The 22504-nt window shown below is 42.3% G+C and overlaps 1 protein-coding gene across 1 annotated transcript in view; it reads right to left on the reverse strand.

Annotated features, from left to right (window-relative positions):
• Positions 1-22504, reverse strand: part of dia (diaphanous related formin 1) — a 91219-nt gene that overhangs the window by 12045 nt on the left and 56670 nt on the right. The window contains exon 8 of the mRNA XM_080286327.1: positions 15388-15631. Coding sequence (XP_080142453.1) covers positions 15388-15631 — 244 coding nt within the window. The remainder of the gene's footprint in view (positions 1-15387; positions 15632-22504) is intronic.

Consider the following 22504-nt stretch of genomic DNA (forward strand, 5'->3'; position numbering starts at 1 on the left):
TGAGCATTGGTTTCTTGGCAGCACGGCATGCAGGTAATCCAAGATCATGTTTCAGCCTATGTCTGGATGGTCTGAAATGCAACATTCTGCAGCAAATTTGGGACCCTCTTCTTCAGTTCTGCAGCTGTTACAGATGAATTAGCCAATACTTCAAGCTGTAGAACCTTGTCAGTCCTCACTAAGTCGTATTGCGACCAGCGCCATTTTACCTTTTGGCAACAGCATCTGGAGGAAGGGCACCAGCAGCATGTTTGAGGTCATAAACAGCTCACCTTTAAATGCCTATCCAACGTGCGACATTAACCACAGTGTTTTCCTGTTCAAGCAGCAGTGAGGCAAGTGTATTTTCTTCAAATGTCAACTTCTTTCGTCCCATGCTGGCAACCAGGAGTAAAACTAGAGCAGAAGGGAAATAGAGAAAATTGAGGGAAAGCTTGCCCTGGAGCATTCAAACATTATATCCTTCCTGGGAGACAGCCAGGGCGTCACGGCCAGTCTCTGCTCACAGAGCAGGAAGGCGAGAGTATATCAAGCTGCCAGATGTACGATCATTTTCATCAGGCAAATGGGATGCCTGTCGCACAATTTTAAACTTGATACACAATCATGTGTCAAGATTTCTATTGCATATATTGCCATAATTTCTGTTGCAGCCACCATACAGAGTTCAATGCTTCTGCTACTTGAAATCACTTCATATCAGCACACTCACAAGCCAATGTCTTTGCTAACCATCTCCCACTAACGCTGGCTGGAGGGAAGACATCATCATCATCATCATCATCATCATCATCCAGACTTCCTTTCCCACCCTAGGGTGGGGTGAGGAGCAGCAGAGTCCAGACAGCCAAAGTTTGCCCATTTCAAAGGGCCACACCTCCATTCATTCATCATTCAAGCCCATGGAATCCTGGCGCCATCTGATAGTCCAAAAGGTTTCACCACATACTGTAGCTTCACATATACAGTACCTATCCGACAGTGTCAATCTGAATGCTGTCACATTGAAATGGGGAGCCGCTGGAGGGGACACATGGCCAATATATTATTCAAAACAATGACCTGCTGTCCAGTGTTAAAGTTGTAGTTCGAAGCTCTGTTAGACTACACAGGGAACAGTTCATGATTATACAGTACTGTTACTCATACAGTCTAAAGAAGCAGCAGCAGTAGCAGTACAGTCGACCCTTGCCATAACAGACCCCAGTACAGCTGATATCATATTTAATGGACGCCATGTCACCCACCGACCTTCCGCCACTACGGCGAACATCAGTTTTTTTTTTTTTTTTTTTTTTTTTTTTTTTTTTTTAATGTGTTCAACTCTGGGCATAGGCTTCACAGCCTGCTATCAAGGCCCAGCAGTCCTCCTACATACCATACACCTCTACATGTCACCATGGGGCACAATACGTGTGTTTCCCACCCATTTCACTCCAACCTGGTCTGAAATTGCCATCTTTCTGTTGTGATTGCTGAGTTGTAATAAGAGACTATAGTAATACTTTACTAGTTATGAAGAAATGCAATGAAAAGAATGTGAATTAAGCTGCAAAAGGGCAAAACTATGGGCCAAGTTAGTGTAAAATGGGTACAGTTTACATTTTTAGTCCTAGAACTTGCTATTGTACTCATTAATTTTCAACTATGTGCTTGAAATCCTATCTCAGGGGGGGAGCCCTCCGATATAACATATTACTGTCTTTATCGGACCAATTAGTTCATCATACTGAGGGTGTACTGTAGTAGGTGCTGTAGCCCATGGTTCATCTGAAATATGAATCTAGTATGTTACAGGCTTAAAGTGCCATTCTGCAGTCCATCATCCTCATTTTGAGGGGCAGGAAAGTACTGCTGTTTAGGGATGTTTGAAAACCAGGCGTTGAGCCACCTGGTTATATCTGTACCATCACATGAAGGCATCTCTCTCCTGCACCTTGATGCCTAGAAAACGAGGTTCAAACTACAAACAACAGGTCTTCATTTGGTGTGAAATCCTGGCTACAACCTCCTTTTAACTATGGACAAGAGTAGAGGGTGAGGAAAAACTGGCTTATGAATGTATAAGAGTTGTGTTAAGTGCAGTCAGCAAAGGATGTATCACTACCTGTAGGCTTATGTTTCTCCACATTTTGGTGTGTCTGGTTGGGTGTGTCTGGTAATTAATGCTGAGTAACTATTTATTCAGGATGACACCATATTACTTTAATCCATTCAGCCCAATGAAATATTTTCTTCTTTAATCTTGCTATCTACAGATGATGATTAAATTCAGTTTAGAGGAGACTTTCTGAAGGGAGTGTACTTAGCTTTCATCATGCCAGACCTTCCTTAAGCTGGATAAAACTGTTTGATGACAGCCTGATTGAAAAGATACAAACAAGTAACTATCTCTATCTATCTACTGCCAGACACCACAATCCCACAAAGGGTGGCCATTTGACACTGAGTTAGTTGTTTTACAGGGAGGGGCACCAACCCTCCACCAACCCACTCGTTGACACGTAAGGAGCACGTATGGTTTGGTTATATTGTTACCACCCAGCGTTGTAAATGGCTTCTTGGCTTACTTTTTTTTTTTTTCCTGCGCTATACTAATACAACTACTACAGACTCAGATCTACTATAATTACCTTTTCTAAAGGTTCTAGTTAACAAGAAGAAAAATGCACTTGTTTTATATCCTTCTCTGCTGACAGCATTAAAATGAATTTCCATCCATCCATCATCCAATCGTATATTGCCCCATGAGAAGAGTAGGAGCTCTGGGCTACACAAGTTGATCCTGACATTTAAGATGAGAGTGACCAGCCTCACTAATCCCTGAGTGGCATTATGTAAGCAATAAACTCACAGTGTCAACGGCAGCGTACGTTATCATATGCATATTTTCACCAGTTGGTTAATACAGTAGTCATTTTTGGATCCAGTCACAAACCTAAACAAAAACAAGTTTTTTTGACTAAATTCAACCTGCTAATATTTTTTATTCATTTAATACTTTTTGTACTGTAAATAAACTGTATACTGAATGTAAACTAATGTTTAATTTCATTTGTTCATTTAATTATTTATGTACTCTTTGATCATCATCTGATCATGGTATGCTATACCTTTTTGGAAAGCTCTATGTCTAAGCTAAAACATATTAAAATTTCAGCTCTTTAAGGTTTTAAAGAGAGAGAAAAAATGGAGCTAAATTCAAATAATAATACTAGTTTGCAGTTAGCAGTTACCGTTATTAGCTTCCACTAAATCTTTTAGCAGTTTATCAGTTTAGCGCTTTTGAGTTAGCGGATCAGCAGTACCAAGGCTAACTTTTCAGTTAAGTTAGCCCACCACTGGTCTGAAAACATAAACACACATGTAAACACAGCTGTATATATATCAGGTATACAACTCATTTCTACCATCCTCAGTTGTGGCTTTTGTTCATTCACTACTGTCCATTTTCCATTCCAACAATCTAAAGATGCCTCAACTCACTGTCAACCAGGGATCTCTTTTTGTCATCATCATCATTCTGACGACCTTTTTTCCCACCTATGGATGGGGTGAATTTGGCTCCAGAAAACAAGAAAAAATACTAATAAGGGACAAACTATCTAAACTCTGCTGAAATTAATATGAAACACTCATTCACTCACCATTCAAGGCCTCAGAACTCTAACTGTACCTCACAAGCGCGCCTTTCCACATACAATTCATGCACCTCATAATTACCTCTCAGCTAGAATCAGTCTAACAGCTATAATATCACACAAAGATAAACAGGCAAAACAGAGGTGCTAAACCCATCATACATTCATCTATACAAAATGCTCTCCAGCAGCTCCATTCCCTGTTACATCTCATTTTCTCACACATTCATTTACCACACCTACCCTACTTCTTGCTGGCCTATGACACCTTCTCACACCTTTAAACTTGCTTAGATAAACCTTGTTCACCACCCTATTCAAACCCAATCTCTCAATAAGGCCACACCAGTTAAGGATACATTCTTCGACTCTGGTGTTCACAGAACAGTTCCTCCACATATCACATTATTCCTTATCCAATCTATTCTCTGTAACCCACACGCATTCCTAAAACCATACTGTGCCAGCTATTTTTGTGGCCTATGGCTAAAAAATGTCAATTATTTTTTTATTTCAGCTTTGTACTCTACTGCTAAAATAAACATGTTTCACTAAAAAATGAGTACTCACAGGTTGCGGGAAGTCAGCCAAATCATCGGGTCAATATCAGACGGGGGCATGGCCAAAACACTCTTCACAAAGCCCATTGCCATGTGGCATGCCTGTAAGTGATTGCTTTTGCACCTATGTAATATCTATAACATGTTTTGACCCTTGGGTGCATTTGCAGTTACATATATTTGGATTTATTTGGGTTTTTAATATTATCAACGTTTTTGGGATACAGGTATACCCCGGTTTAACGATGCAATTGGTTAGGTAAAAACCCATCGTTAGGTGGGGTATCATATATCGTGGTAGATTTAACATGTAAAGCAATGGGATGCATTTTTCAGCCTTAGGTTTCCCCCCTCAACCAAGTCCAAAACCCACCCAAATGAGCCCCAAAACAATTTAAAGCCAACCTACATGGCATAACAGCCGTAAAAAAAGCTAACCTAAACCTAACACCTGAAAATAACTCACTAAAACCAACAAATAAAATCTGAAAATGGTCAAATATGTCTGGAAAAAATCAAGTTTTGTAAATTGTACCCCAAAATGACAATGTTCACCTCACCTGTGGCTAAAACACATTAATCTTAGTCTAAAAACAGTTTATAAATCAACCTAAACACACAATTTTAGTCTAAAATATCAAAATCAGTAGAAAAACAATCAAAACCCATCATTAAACTGGGGCTTGACCATCGTTAGGCAGGGTATGGTGGTATTTCTACCCCCATCGTTAAGCTGGGGTATCACATCTAGGGGTATTGTATATCGAGGCATTACTGTATTTTTGCACATAATGGGGCAACGTAGGATTGGATGATGGATGAATGGATAGAATAATTATGAAGGAGTAAGTGTTCAGATAACATTATTAGATGATTATTTGGTCTCATTACATATCACTCAATAAAACAGTTCAATAAATTTGGGATTATTTGATACTGTATGGTATGTCATATTGGGTAACTTATTACTGTATCTATATTTTTTTCTATTTTCTTATTTATATTTTCAGTCTCACATCACACATCACGTATTATTCCAGAACCTTATTAGGGTGTGATATGCCTCAAAGCAAGGTTCTAGAAACAGGGCAGTGCCACACGGGTGACAGAAGTAGGTGGTGTCCATTCTTATAATACCAGAGCACATTTATGCCTTTTTGGCATTTTTGGACCCCCAACCACAGAACGCATATACTGTACATTCAAACCTTGATTTAAGGGACCTCCATTTAAGGGATTTTGGATTTACAGGACTCCATTTTCTACCTGACAAACGGACAAAACCATTCAAAAATGATACATTATGTCTAGGTTATACACATTACTATGTTTCTTTATTCAGTATTCATAATCATTTATATAAGTAAGATAATTGAAACAACCATTGCATTTCATAATAAGATTGTCTTTATATGTGGTAAAACAATGGACATTTTCAAGTAAGGGACAAGTTGATTCCCCATTTAGTCCCTTAAATTGAGGTTTGAGTTATGCTTTCTCAGCAGAGTATGGGTTAATAACCTCATTTTCACTGCTCCTACTCCTGACTTTTCACTTTCATGCCAGCCAAAGTGATACTACACTCAGACCTATGTTTCATATCAAGGCCTTCATAGCTTGTACCACTATCCTTCCTTGTGATATGCTACATTCTACTTCCTTTGCACATTTACTGCTCTTCTCTATCACTGCAACCATACACAGTAGTTAAACTACCCCACCAATTCAAGTCTCTCTCTATTCACCATCATATCACACAATAATTGACCTCTCTCAACAACCAGCACATTGTTCTTATCCATATTTAATGCATGATGCTCTTAGACATCCACAAAACTCTGCACCAACCTGCCAAGCTCTAGTCCACTATTGGCAAGCACAGAATCATCAGCATACATCAGATTTAAGATATCCCCACCTTTATCCATTCATTACCAACCTCACCTCTCACTCCAGAACTCAAGCGTCTTCCTCTCGTAACAGGTTTCACTGCTATCGTAAAAACTCTTAGCTTAATGCGACAATATTCCATCCACAAGTCCAACCTTCCACAAGCCCTCTCAGTTTACTGGTTTACCTTACTGTGTGCTTTTTCCAGATCCATAAATGCCCTAATGCTGTAACTTACTCTCCTTTTCATAACCTTCCTCCAGTATATTATACTGTAAATACTTAATCCAAACATCATCTACAACACCTAAAGCCACCCTCTTCATCACTCACCATGCCTTCTGACATAATGTGTTCCTTACTTTCTCCATGATAATTCTTCCATATACCTGTCCTACAACACTCAGTAGCTATACCACAATAATTTCTGCACTCACCTCAATCACTTTCATCTTGTACAGCCTTTTTCCACTCTACTGCTACTGTTCCATTCATCTAAGCTTTCTTATACATATTTATATTCATCATCATCATCATCCTATCCTCCTTTCCCATCCTAGGATAGAGTGAGGAGTTGCAATGTCCAGACAACCCAAATCTGCCCAATCCAATAGGCCACGCTTCCATTTGCTCACCATTCAAGACCATGAAACCCTGGCTCTACAGTATAATTATAATATGCCAAAAACATTCACCACGCTCTATTGCTTCACATAAACGTATTCAATAAAGTCAATCCAGACGCTGTCACATTAAAAAGGGGTGCTAAATCCGTGATCTTGCGTTTCTCACAATATTCATCCACCCAGCTCAATCTCTTGTCAGTCCCCTAGTCTTACTGATTTCCAAACCTCTCTTCCTCAAACATTCATCAACCATATCCCTCCACCTTCTTCTTGGCCTACCTTGCCTCCTCCTACCTTGCCTCCTCCTCCCTTCAAATTTGCTCAAATATGCCTATTTCACCACTCTATTGTTATCCAATCTCTCTGCATGACCATACCATCTCATTACACTCTCTTCAATTCTGGTGCCCACAGACATCCTCACTGCACATCTTTCATGAATCACATTATACCTCTGGGGGTAGGGGGGGTTTTCAAGAATACTCCCCCAGTATCCCTGCTTGTCGTAAATGGCGACTAAAAGGGTTGGCGGAGGGTTAGTGCCCCTCCCCGGAAAACAACTAACTCAAAAAACAAACAAGAAGCCTCGGACAAGGACTGACCAAACGATGACGACCCAGGACCAGACAAAGGACTTCGTAATGGCTACGTGGGATGTAAGAGGTGCGAATGATGAGGTGAAAGAGAGAGAGATTGTCCAGGTGCTTGAGGGTGCAAAAGCGGATGTATGTGGAATGACTGAAATAAAGTGGAGAGGAGAAAGTGTGAGAGAATGGGAGTATGGATGGGGTATATGTGCAGGAGTAGGTGAGAATGAGAGGGCAAAGGAAGGAGTATGTATAGTTGTGAGTAAAAGATGGAAGAAGAGCATAAGACAGTAGGGATCAGCTGGGTCAAGGATTGTGTGGGTAAAGTTGAAAGTTGGAATACAAATGTGGGCGATTGTGTGTGTGTATGCGCCAACGCAAGATCGTGCTAGCAGAGTGAGAGAAGAGTTCTGGACAAATGTGGAAGTGTGCATGGAAAAGTTTGGAAGGAATGAGAGAGTGCTTTTGATCGGTGATATGAATGGTAAAGTAGGGAATGTGAAGGTGGATAGAATAGTTGGAGAGTGGGGTGTGCCTGCTGAGATAGATGAGAATGGCAGTGCGTTAGTGGACATTTGTGCTGGGAGGGGGTTGGTGATAGCCAATACCCTCTTCAAGCATAAAATGATCCACAGGTATACATGGCGAGTGATGAGAAGGGTGGGTGGTGAACTGAATGAAAGGAAGGCAATGATTGATTATGTGTGTGTGGATGAAAGGATGCGAAGATGTGTAATGGATGCAAGAGCTTATAGAGGTTGGGGGAGTGGACTTTCTGACCACTACTTGGTGGTGGCCAGAAATAGGATACAAGTAAGATGGAGGAATAGAAGAAGGGAAAGACGAGAGGAAGGAAGATGCAAGGAGAGTGGAAAGGTTACAAGAGGATGAGAAAAAGGCAGACTATAAGAGAGAAGTAGAGGAACGATTGGGCAAATATGAATTGGAGCAGATGGGGGACGTGGAAGGTGTGTGCAGAATATTTACAGAAGAAGTATGTGCAGCATGTGATGTGGAGTGTGGGAGGAAGAGAAGACGGAGGGGGGTGCAAGGAACAGCATGGTGGACTGAAGAGGTGAGACAGGCAGTGGCACAAAAGAAGAAAGCATACAATGAATGGATGAGAAATAGGGGCGTGGAAGAAGTTGAGAGGTGGAAGAGAGAGTTATATGTAGAAAGAAAGAGAGAGGTGAAAAGATTAGTAAGAGAGAGTAAGAACACAGTGGATGAGGAATTTGGAAGAAATTTGAGGGTAAAGTGGAGGGACTGTAAGAAGATGTTCTGGAAAGAGGTGAAGAGAGTAAGACAGGGTGGAAGTGAGGTTAGCAGGGGAGTGAAAGATAAAAATGGTAGATTACTAGTGGAGAAGGGAGAAAAACTGAGCAGATGGAGAGAACACTTTAAGGAAATGCTGAACATACAGGATGGAAGTCATGTGAGTATAAGTGGCTGGGGAATGGCTGGGAGAAGGAGGGAGGTGAGAAGACAGGAAGAAATCAGTAGGATAGAAGTTGTGGAAGCAATGAAGAAAGTCAAAATGGGGAAAGCCCCAGGAATTGATGGAGTGTGTGTGGTGAAATGCTGAAGCATGGGGGAGAGATAGTAGTACTCGTAGAATGGATGTGGAAGATGTGCAGATTGGCCTGGGAGGAAGGTAGAGTCCCGGAGGATTGGAAGTCAGGTATAATTATTCCCTTGTACAAAGGAAAAGGGGAAAAAGAAGTGTGTGGTAATCACAGGGGCATTTGTCTTCTTACTACAATAGGAAAAGTGTATGGTAGGATACTTATTGACAGAGTTAAAGAAAGAACAGAGAAATTAGTTGGAGAAGAACAGGGAGGCTTTAGGAAGGGAAGAGGTTGTGTAGATCAGATATTCATTCTTAGATCTTTAGTGGAAAAGTTTCTAGAGAAGGGAAAGAAGTTGTATGCGGCTTTCATGGATTTGGAGAAAGCATGTGACAGGGTGGATAGACAAGGATTGTGGAAAGTACCTCCCCATAAAACAAATAACTCAAAGTCAAATGGCCACCCCTTACGGGATTGTGGCGTCTGGCAATAGATAGATAGATAGATTAAGAATATATGGAGTAGATGGAAAGTTGTTGAATGCTGTGAAGGGAATGTATGATGGTGCTAAGGCTGCAGTGCATGTGGATGGTGAACTAAGTGAATTTTTCTCTTTGGAGGTTGGGTTGAAACAGGGATGTGTCATGTCTCCATGGTTGTTCAATCTGTTCATGGATGGGGTAATAAAAGAGGTACAAGGTAGGGTAGTGGATGTTGGAGTGGCCCTTGTGAGAGAGGATAGTGTTTGGAAACTCCATGTGCTGTTGGTTGCAGATGATACTGTGTTGTTGAGTGAAGACGAAGAGGAGCTGAAAGGCTTGGTGGATGAGTCTGGGAGAGTGTGCAAGAAACGGAATCTAAAGGTGAATGTAGGGAAGAGTAAAGTGATAGTCTTTGAGAGAGGTGAAGTCAGCGAATGTACAGCGAGGTTGGATGGTGAGGAATTGGAAAATGTGAGTACGTTTAAGTACTTAGGTAGTGTGATGAGTAGGGATGGAGGTTTGGAGGGTGAAGTGCTTGAAAGGGTACAGCAGGGAAGAAAGGTTGCTGGTTCTTTGAAAGCAGTGATAAGAAACAGGGAAGTGAGCATGGAAGTGAAAAAGTTACTACATGACAGTATTGTGATACCAACTCTAAAGTATGGAAGTGACGCTTGGACATTGTTGGAAGGACACAAGTCAAGAGTGAGAGCAGTGGAAATGAGTTATTTAAGAGGAGCCTGTGGAGTCACATGGAGAGACAGGCTGACGAATGAGGATATAAAGGAGCGTTGTGGTGTGGATGTGGATGTGATAGGAAGTGTTATGAGGAACACACTGAGCTGGTTTGGCCATGTGGAGAGGATGGAGGGTGAAAGACTGACGAAGAGAGTGTATGTGAGTGTGGTGGAGGGGGGAAGAGGGAGGGGGAGGCCGAGGATGAGATGGAGGGATGGGGTGGAGAGGTATATGAAAGACAGGGGTGTGAGTTGGGAGCAGGGCAGTGAAAAGGCGGGGAACAGGATGACGTGGAGGCGATTTGTTTGTGGCCACCCCAAACCGGATTGAGGCGTCTGGCAATAGATAGATAGATAGATAGACATTATTTTGTATCCTATCTCCTCTCTGTGTTCCACATACATTCCTCAGCAGCCCCATCTTCACTGCTCTCACTCTCGGCTTTTCATGCCACACCATAGTCTCACATCCATATGTTAAAGTTGGTATTACCACTCCATGTAAGCCTCATTCAGATGCAACACTCAAGCCTCTATTTCTTATCGAGGCCTTCATTGCCCCGGCTACTTTCCTTCCTTGTGTCACTCCACTTCCTTCGCAAATTTTCCTTTCTTTTCTATCACTGTACCCAGATATCTGAACTCTCTCACCAATTCCAGTCTCTCTCCATTCACTGTAACATCACACTGGGAGTCAACTTCTCTCTCAATAACCATCACTTTACTCTTTTCTCCATTTACTCTCATGGCACAACGCTCACAGACATCAGCAAAACTCTGCACTAGCCTACAAAGTACTTGTCCAGTATTTGCAAGCAGTACTGCATCATCAGCATATAACAGATTTGAGATATTCCATTCATCACCATTCATTACCAATGCCATCCCTCTCTCCATTACTTGTGTTTTAACTCCTCTCATCACCCCATCCATATATATATTGAACAACCATAGGGACATCACACAACCTTGTCGCATGGTCACAACGATCGTGAACCATTCACTTAGATGCCCATTAACCCTTAAACATGTTTCACTACCACCATAAAAACTCTTGACGGCACCTAGCAGCTTACCATCTACACCATATATGCGCAAAACCTTCCACAATCCTTCTCTGTCTACTTTGTCATATGCTTCTTCCAGATCCATGAATGCCATAAACACCTTATAGTCCTCCTCACAAGCCTTCTCCACTATAACAAACACTTTATTCCATCTTTCCAGTGCCCAAGATTAAAATTTTCTTACCTTTCTACCTTGTTCGATTCCTTCCCTGAATTCCTTATCCATCACATCATATTTGCCAAATGCGATATACAGTACAAAACATTCTCATATTTACACTGCCTTAACCCCTAACTATGACTGACGATCATCAGTTTGCAAGTCTGCCACGTAGTCCCCTGACTGACAATCATAGAAGGTCTGTCAAAAACTGCCAAGCACTAAGCCAGCCCCTTTCATGATGAAACTGGTTCCTACCCAATTAGAGCTAGGGCATGAGGTGGCATGAAGGAAGATCCTGCCCCCTCACCAGGTCTGTGGGGGGATCCCCTCTTGCCACTGCTCCACCTCCCTCTGGCTGACTGGATACAGCCTGCTCTGTCCCCTCCCACCCAAACTACTAGCCAATACCACATCTACATCGTATGGGGGATGTCTCATGCCCACTCACCCCCCCTTCCTCAAACCCCCTTTATATCGAATGATACGGCAATTTCCCTACTATGATTGCTTTGTGTGTGTTTCCTTCCGCAATAATACCCCCCATACCACCTCCCCCACATCAAGGGTGTCTCTCATTCCCCCTCATCCCCACCAGAGACCCCCCACCCCACCTCCACCTTCCTCCCTCCCTATCCATTGTCCTAAATATGATGCAGTAATTTCTCTGCCATGGTTGGCCTGTGTCTGCCTACTGTCACCATTTGGGGGGGGGGGGGTTTGCCTTTTTTTTTTTTTTTTTTTTCCATGCTGCCTCCTGCACCTAGTTTCATCAACAGAAACACATTTTACATTGATTTCATTTATTTTAGTAAGCTTCTTTGGTGAAAAATAGGTTTTTGCTAAACTTAAATGTTTTTTTCCCATTCTCATGTTGACTCCTACACCTACTTTCATCAACACAAATGTATTTTAGATTGATTTCAATGATTTTGGCAAGGTACTCTAGCAAAATTTGGTTTCCACCGATTTTTTTCCTGTTTTCTCTCACCACGAGGGGGGACTTTTATAATCTTTGACAGGCGGTTTTGCGGTAACCATTAGGCCTAGGGGACTGAGGTTGGAAGTTTCAGGTGTGTAAATTCAAGCTCTTAAAATCTGAAAGAAAATTTTTTTACCTTGGTAAAAATTGAAAAACTGACCCCAAATTGTGGCTGGGGTGGAACAGTTACAGAAAAGTGTGGTCTTTAGGGGCTAAACACTACCATTGCTCAACCTAACACAGCAGATAGGAATGATACCTTTTTCAAACACCATCAACTTACTCCTCCATACACTAACTCTCAAGATTCATCAATCATGTACACCACCAAAATCCTTTACCAACCTCTGCAACTTTCCTTCCTTATGCAGCTGTTTCCCATCCCTCTTCTTCAAGTACTTATCACTTATAATTCCAACTTCCTGTCAGACTAAACAATGGATGTCTCAATCTCTCAAAAATAAACCTCCTGTGCCTTCCAACTTTCAAATGAAAAAAGTTCCATCTCACTGCTATATCTTCTTCTGAATTCACCTCTCTCTCTCTCTCTCTCTCTCTCTGTTTATCTTGTTCATACATTATGCATTGTCAGAAAACAAAAGTATTAATACTTTCAACTCCCTCCCTTTCTCATCTGAGAACTTACTAGATCTTATGCATCCCCAACAAACAAAACTGCAGACACATCCCACTCCCTACTTGATTTGTTATCCATAAAACTTCATCTTAAATTACTTACATTTTCACTCAATGTAGTGCTGCTCTCAGATGTCTGCCCTTTCCTCTCCTCCATCCTTTCCTTCCACCTTCTTCTGTCTTTCTCTCCTTCATTCTTTCCTCGTCCTTCTGCCTATGGGTGACTTTAGACTCCCTCTTCCATCTTTCTTTTCTTCATTCTTCCCTATTTCTTCTGCCTGTGGGTGACTCTTCACTGAGTGACAAGCCAAATGGTTTCCTTTACAAAGGAAACCATATAACACGATGGGTGGTAACCATATAACCAAATTTTGGCACCTGATGGTTTAATGGGTAATTATGGCGCTCCAGCGGATTGAGCCAGTGAAGGTTTATATCCAAGGGATGGTTGGGGTTTATTCCTCAAGTAATGCCAACCAGGGATGAGTGAGGCTGGTCACTCTCATCTTAACCCATTGACGTGGCTGTATCATATATGATATTTGAGTCCAAGTGGCTCTGACTGCAGCTTTATCATTTATGATTTCCTACTCTCAAAAATTCCGCCATCAGAAATGGCACGAAATATATCACCTAGCAACTCATGGCACCCTAGAGAATATTGCCATACACAGGCACCCTATAGAATACTGCCATGCATAGATTATGCATTTTTGCGAGGAGGAAAACTCACTCAGTTACCTACAAAATGTCGAAGGTAATTGTACAAAATCTTCTCCATGCCACCGCTAGCAGTAGCTCAAGCAAATATTGGATGAAATCTCTGGATAAGTGTAGTGATGAGAGTGACACGTTGTTAGATGATGACAGCGATGGTTCAGATGCTGATTTACACCTTATCTGATCACATGACTGACACTGACAACACAGTGCAACCATAACACATCGTTTGCCTGGCACCATCGCACAAGAAATATTTATTACTTCACGGACCTGTTTCAGAGGTAATTTTTTGTTTGCTATATTGTGTTATATACCACTGAATTTGGGATTTTTTTCTCCATCTTTTGACAGTATATAAATATTTTTTCTAATATTTTTTCTAAATATTTGAAAACTGCCACACATGGGATGTCCATGTAAACAAACACTGACACAATGAATGGGTTAAATGTCAGGACCAACTTGCCTAGCCCCATGCTCCTACGTTCCTCATGGGGAAACATAGGACTGGATGATGGATAAATGAATGAATGAATTCTGAGGACATAATCAGTTTACATAAGTAAACACCCTTCATCATTTACATGAACTTGTAACTACCAAAACACACAAAAAGAGCCAGCTGATCCTTGACTCACTGTTCAGCTTCCTGAAAATGCAGATCAACATTTGCCACTGAGACTACTGAAACAGTTTATTGACCTGGTTTTACAGTACAAATGAGAATCTTTTTAATCATGCAATCATATGCAAGCACACAATCTAACAAATAAGTCTGAAATACAAATGCACGGGGAATTTTATAATTTATATGCTGCTGGGAAGCATATCTTTAAAGACATTACATTGGTGTGGCTGAAGGAACCTTGGATATTCACATACAGTAATACTATTCAGTCATCATGCTTTGGTGCAATTCATCCTCTGTATAATACATGTGGTATCTGATACAGCATTCAACATGCAAAATACTATGGCAGTCTTATGGATTTTTATGTACAAACAGTAATCATCAAAAATGCTGAAAGGACTCTCACACTGAACACTGATTTACTAATGACAAATTTCATGACTACCATAACTGGATCCCAGCAACCTACCTTTACCATATTTCCAAAACATCAAGAAAAGACTTTATATTAGCACAACAGGCAATTAACATTACATTATTCTTGTATTTTCCTGCCTTCAATATTATATACTTTGGGTATTTTCCTGCCATTAATATTATACAGTACCATATATTGTTTGAATTTCCCTCCCATCATTATAGTGTCCCTTTGCATTTTCCTGCCATCATTATTATATACCTCTTGCATTTTCTTGCCATCATTAAAATGAACAGTATAATCCTAGTTAGGTGCAAAAATGTGGAAGTCAGAGGAGCATCATAAAATCACATGAGTAAACATGGAAAAAAGTGTAAAGGCAAGTGTAGTATTGTAAAGTCATATGAAGAAGTGTGGAGCCAAGTGGAAAGGTGTAGAGACAAGTGTAGTAATACTATATGAAAAACTGTAGAGTCAGGTGGAAATGCTGAGGCAAGTGTAGTAAAATTATATGAAGAATCGTGCAGCCAAAAGGAAAAGTGTGGAGGTAAGTGGAGAAATGTAGGGCCACATGAAGAAATATGGCACCAGGTGGAGTGTGGAGATGCAAGTGTAGTAATGTAAAGTAGTACAAAGAAACGTGAAGCCATCTGAAGTGTGTGTTGGTAGTGGCGAGTCTTACCTGGTGTCTTGGCTGGTCGTCTTCTCCTGCCAGCCCCCATCACATCAAATGCCTGGCCAGTGCTGATGAGTTGCACCAGCTGATCCATGACCTCTGTGTTGCTCTGGTCATTGGTCACGTCGTGCAGGGCTCGCTGCCGGGTGTCTCGCTCCGCACGCTCTGCCTTGTCTCGCTCGGCTCGCTCCTTTGCTTCGCGGTCTCGGGCTCGTTTCTCCTCCTCCTTTATGATCTGCTCCTTTGCTTTCTGTTGTGTGACGGATGCAGATATGTAGAGACAGTTCTTATTATAAATCTGGGATATATTCAACATCAAAATTTTTTCCTTACAAATAATAGGGTAAACTTGAGGAAATTGGCAATGCTGCTACACAGGTATCACACAGAATTCTAACAGTCAATTCTTCCATAATTTTCCAAGACTTAACGACATGAAATAGTAAAAATATGAAGAATATTGTGTACAGAGTAAATGGGAAGCTGTTGAATGTTGTGAAGAGTATGTACGACAGTGCTAAGGCTGCAGTGCGTGTGGATGGTGAATTGAATGAGTTTTTCTATCTGAATGCTGGACTGAATCAGGGATGTGTCATGTCTCTCCGTGGCTGTTCAATCTGTAAATATATGGGGCTATAAAAGAGATACGATGTAAGGCAGTGGATGTTGAAGTGGCCCTAATGAGAAAGGGCAGTATTTGGAAACTTTCTGTATTGCTGTTTTCAGATGATACTGTACTGTTAACTGTGGACAAAGGGGAACTGTAAGGCTTGGTGAATGAGTTTGGGAGAGTAAGAAACAGAATCTAAAGGTGAATGTAGGGAAGAGTAAAGTTATGGACTTTGAGAGCAATGAAGTCACTGAAAGTACAGTATTGTTGGATTTTCATTTTTTTCATTTCATTTTTAAAGGCTCCAACATGCTTGCATGCGTCGGCCTTGGTCATCTAATGGCGGCTCTCCACGCTGCACGATCCATTGCAGCCTCCCTGTCCAGTCCCTTAACCCTGAGGTCACACTTAATGACCTCGTCCCATGTCATTCTCGGTCTACCCCTCATAACCTCACCCTCAATATTAACACTTCTCACCTTCCTCACCCAATTATCATCCCCCATCCTCTCCACATGTCCAAACCATCTCAATCTACCTCTCCTCATCACAACACCAATACACTCCAGTCCCATCCTACCTCTCAACTCTTCCATTGTAAACCCAGCCCCTCCAGACCTTGGACGCAGGGACGCACTACACATCCACCTAATCATTGTCATTTCTGTACATCTGAGCCAACGAATATCCTCCTCCTTCACTGCCCAGGTCTCACTACCATACAGAATTACATTCCTGACACATGTTGCATACAAAGACCCCTTAGCACGTAGGGAGAGTCCTCTCATGTCAGGAGAGGCAAGAACTCCCTGAACTTCTTCCAACCACTTCTCACCCTAGCCACAGAGGAAATGGAGAATGTGAGTGCACTTAAGTACTTGGTTAGTGTGATGAGTAAGGATGGAACTTTGGAGGAAGAAGTGCTTGAAAGGATACAACAGGGAAGAACGGTTGCTGGTTCTTTGAAAGCAGTGATAAGAATTAGGGAAGCAAGCATGGAAGTAAAAAAGTCGCTGCATGAGAGTATTGTGATACCAGTTCTAAAGTATGGAAGCGAAGCTTGGACCTCGTTGGATGGACACATGTCAAGAGTGTTCTATCTATCTATATACAGTAGAACCTCTCTCATTCGGACTATATGGGGGGAAGGGTTGTCCGAATTAGCAGATTGTCTGGACCATCAGGGTAATCTCCAGTTCATACCAAAAACTATCTACATATGGTATGTTTGTTAATTATTAACATACCGGTATGTGGCATATGTCAACCCTACGTAACTGCAAAAGATGAAAGGATACTAAAATAACCAAACTAATCGTGTACGATAGTTTTGTATTGCATAATTTACAGGTAAGGCCATGACAAGAAACTAGCCTACATTTTACATTGTAGTAAGTGACTAAGGCCTGTGTAGGCAAAAAAATAAATCAATTAATTAACTGTAATATTTGGAATAAAAATAAAACTTATGTAGGCAAAAAATACATTGTCATCTTTGGCATATTGATAACGCCCATATGGGCAAGAAGCTAATGTTTGATGTACAAGTAAAGCATATTTAAGTACAAAAAATAACCTACAGTAATTATTAAACACTGCAAAATATTCTGACCCATCTTTGTGTAAGTAAACTCCTCCTTTTAACACCTTTACTCATTGCAGAAGCTACACTTGCATTAAGGGGCATGGTAAGGAGGATTAACTTTTGAAATACAGCGTAAAAATATAAATGGTTGGTGAACTAGTTGACGGAACGAATGCTAGCGTGTGTTTAAACAGGCGCCCTGTTGCGACCTCGCGTGATCTGAGACAACGAATGACGATGGCTTTCCGCGCCGATACTGAAAATGACTTTGGAATTACTTTCAACATATTTTTGGAGCTTATTATTTTTGTCCGAATTAACAGATATCTGGATCAAAGGGGTCCGGACCAAAGGGGTTCTATTGTACCTAGGCTGCTTCCCCCGAGGAAAGGGAGGTAGCCGAGACAGGACGACACACTCCCCATTTACTCATCCATTCAAACACATTCATTCACATCTTAGCCCCAAGGGGAGAACGGACAGATCCTCACTGCACCACACCGCACAAGGGTCAACTGCGCAATGCAATCAGTGACATCCGCAGCAGGGCCTGACAGCAGAGCTGGTTTACCCCTGCCACATCATAACAGACCCATCCCCTTACCTGCACCTCACCTGATCAGCTGATCAGACCAAATGCGGGAGAATATCCCCTCAGGGCTGCGTCATCACTTATTCATTCACAATTTCTCTCCATTTATTTCTGTCACGCACAGCCACTCTTCCTTGCTCAACAGACATCCCTCTCGCATCCAGTGCTCTCTTCACACTGTCCATCCATCCTATTCGTGGTCTTCCTCTCAGCCTTACACCTCTCACATTAGATCTAGTTATCTTTTTCACCAATCGCTCATTATCCATTCTCTCCATATGCCCAAACCATCGCAACACCCTCTGCTCAACTCTACCAGCCATCTCCCGAACAACTCCAGTTCTCCTTCACACTTGATCATTTCGCACCCGATCCATACGCGTCACTCCACACATACTCCTCAGACACCTCATCTCCATTACATTCAAACTTTTCCTCTCTGCTACACCCATATTCCATGTTTCAGCCCCATATAATGCAGTTGGTACCACAACACCCTTATACAACCTTCTCTTTACATCCATTCTAAGCGAACGACATCTAAACACTTTTTTCATTCCTCCCAGCACCTTTCCTACTTCATTTATTCTAAACTTCATTTCTGCATCTATTCTTCCGTCCACAGCAACATGTGACCCTAGATATTTAAAACACTCTACCCCCTCAAGCAACTCGCCATTCAAAGCTATATTCATCCCCCTACCATCTACCAACCTTGTACACTTCATCACTTTACTCTTATTCTCATTTACTTTCAATTTCCTCCTTTCACACACCCTTCCAAACTCCTCTACCAACTGTCTCAATCTCTCCTCTGAATCAGTCACCAGTGCAGTATCATCTGCAAACAGCAGCTGCTTCAGATTCCACTCTCCACCATCAACATTCACAAGGCTCAGACCTCCACCTAAAACTCTTGCATTCACCTCCCTTACAACACCATCCATATAAATATTAAACAACCAAGCCGACATCACACATCCCTGTCGCAGCCCCACTCTCACAGGAAACCACTCACAGCATTTCCCACCCTTACACACACTCTACTATTTACATAAAAACTTTTCACCCCTTTTAGTAACCTGCCATCAAGTCCATACAATCTTAAAACAGTCCACAAAGCCTCCCTATCAATTCTATCATACGCTTTCTCTAAATCCATAAATGCCCAAAACACATCCTTGCCTTTCGCTAAATACTTTTCACACACTTGTCTCACAGCAAACACCTGATCCAAGCATCCCCTCCCTCTCCTAAAGCCACACTGCTCTTCACCAATCACTCCCTCTGTACCCTCTCTAACTCTCATAATTAACACTCTACCATAAACCTTACCTACAACACTCAACAGACTTATACCCCTAAAGCTAGTACATTCATACTTATCACCCTTGCCTTTATACAACGGGACCACACAAGCACTTGCCCAGTCAACTGGCACCATACCTTTCACAAAGCACACATTCAACAATCTTACTAACCAGTCAACAATGGTCACTCCACCACCTTTCAGGCATTCCACAGCACACCCATCCATACCTGCAGCTTTCCCTGTTTTCATCTCCTTTACTGCCCTCTCCACTTCCTCCTTCGTGATCAAAGAATCATTCAACTCTCCCAACACATTAATTCCTTGCACCCTTCCGTCTGCCACAATCTCAGCCTCCTTTCTTCTCTACATTTAACTATCTTTTAGAATACTCCACCCATCTCTTCCTTACTACATCCATCTCAATTAACATCCTTCCATCCTCTGCTTTTACTTCCTCTTCCCTCCTGGACTCTCCCTTTCGCACCCTTTTCACCTCCTTCCAAAACATTTTCTTATTCTGTTGAAAATTCTCTGTAAGCCGCCTACCCCACCTCTCATCTGCTGCCACTTTAGCATCACGCACAGCCCTTCTCGCCCTATTCCTCTTTTCCTTATACCTTTCATATGACATCTCATCCTTCCTCTGCAGCCACACTTCATATGCACGTCTCTTCTCAGCCACAGCCATACTTACTTCCTCGCACCACCATTCACTTCCTTTTCTTACACCACCACCCACACGTCTCACACCACACACCTCTTCTGCATGCCCCACCACAGCACTCTTAAACAACTGCCATTCCTCCTCCACACTGCCATTTTCCTGATCTTTCAGTGCATTCCACTCATCTTTCAATTTCTCCTGATACTCTATCAAGAGTGTTAGCAGTGGAAATGTCATTTACAAGGAGCATGTGGAGTTACATGGAGAGAGACCTACAAATGAGGAAGTGAAGGAGTGTTGTGGTGTGGATGTGGTTGTGACAGAAAGCATCAGAAGAAATACACTGAAGTGGTTTGGCCATGTGGAGAGGATGGAGAGTGAGAGACTAATTAGGAGAGTATATGTGTGTGAGATGGAAGGGGGAGAGGGAGGGGAAGGCCGAGGATGAGATGGAGGGATGGAGTGGACAGGTATATGAGAGGGGAATGTGGGCTGGGGGGAGGGCAGTGAAATGGCGGGGGACAGGGTGACATAGAGGCAATTTGTTTGTGGCCACCCCTTCTAGGTGACATGGAGGCAATTTGTCTGTGGCCACCCCTTATAGGATTAAGGCGTCTGGCAACAGATACAGATAGCATAAAGAAGGCAACATGCATGAAGAATTTACTGTACTGCAGTAGAAAATTCATTAAGAAGTCATTCCACATTAGTCCAATGATGATTATCTCTACATGCAAAGATCAATGCAGGTAATGATTCAGTCAGACTGTTTATCTCGTCTCTTGAATTATGGAAAACTTAACCCTTTAAACGCGGATCGTCGCAAAAGCGACGATCGCCAAAAAGGACATAACGGCGGATCGTCGCGTTTGCGATTCAAGTTAATTTTGAATAAACGCGGACAAGGATGTTCCAGCTGGTATTGTCTATCAGTACCGCCACCCTTTAGCTACGATTAGCATACTTGACCTTTGTACTACTGACCTCAGTTGTTGCCAAGTATCGCATTTTTTCCCCCCTCCCCCCCCCACCACCACCACGGCCCGGCCAGCCTGGCTGTGATATATGGCAGCGTGCTGACTGCCCAGAACTGTAAATCTGCGCTCTCCTCTCACAAGCAGTTTATGCTAATAGGAAACGCTTGTTTCCCCAGTTGTCACAATAGCTTTCTTTTGCGCGGTTTTCCCCTGTTTAGCGTCAGTTTACCGCAGGCTTTCAAAGTGGCATTATGGCGAGTTCTAGCTCTTCCGAGTCAGTGCGAGCGGCCGACAGGAAGGAGAATAAAGTGACGGGCGTAAGGCAGAATAAAAGCGCGCCGCGGTGGTCTTCTGGGAAGTACTATGATTGAAAATAATGTAGTATACGTGTTTTTAGCTGTGAAAATGGAAATGTTTGTTGAGTGACGGGAAGACCGCCGCCGCGCTGCATGTTGGCTGTATGCTCCGTTGATTTTAGCCTTATTTTCAGTGCTTATTGTACAAATACGGATTCCAAACTACCTGTCCGTTGTAGTATAAAGTTTACTGTGACAGAATGAGGCTGTGGTAGAGGGGAAACCGGGTTGCTGGAGGTGTGAAAGTGAAGATTTTGTTACCCAAATTTGCAAGTCTCTACAAGTCCTTGGGTAGTCCACGAAGGCTCAACACCTGTCTCTGGAGAAAGCTGAATGTAAGTGCTATCTGCCATACCAAGTATAATGTTCTAGGGTTAATCTCTGATTTTTGGCTAATATTTTCCTACAGGTTCTCAGACCGCAATCCAACCCAGCCACCCGGGGGAGGCTGGCTGTCCATGGTCGCTTTTTAGGGGTTAAGGAGTTGTCCCACCAAGAAAACCTTGTCCTGGAAGACAACACAAGACAACAAAGGCTACAGACAGTCTCCTAATGTGTGAGGTGCTTAAAACTCCTGATACTGCAGCTGCAATTCTCAAAGTTAATCATCCCATGCTCCTACAAGGTGTCTCTATCCACACCATCCAACATCAGCTGCAGAAGAAAATGAACTTGCCATCACACTTGCCAGGCAAAAAAATAATTCTGACCAACCAAATGCACTGGAAATGCCTTGACTTTGCAAAAAATACAAGGACTGGGGGAAGGCGATGTTCTCTTATGATAGCACATCTGTGTGTTTTCATCCTCATACTAGGCAGGTATGGAGGCCTAGCAATGTCTGTCAAGTACAAAGATAGCGTAATGGTGTAGGGTTGTTTTAGAATGGAAGTGGGCAGGAGACGTCTCTACATCCTTCCTAAAAATACAATGATGAATGCTGACTGGTATATGCAGGAGCTGGTCAACCATCTCCTTCAACTGCATGACATCCATGGTTGCACACACTTTAAGCAGGACTCTGCCC

Source organism: Coenobita brevimanus, chromosome 111 (assembly GCF_032717465.1).
Source record: "Coenobita brevimanus isolate Jiangsu-jjx chromosome 111, ASM3271746v2, whole genome shotgun sequence".
Classification (NCBI taxonomy): domain Eukaryota; kingdom Metazoa; phylum Arthropoda; class Malacostraca; order Decapoda; family Coenobitidae; genus Coenobita; species Coenobita brevimanus.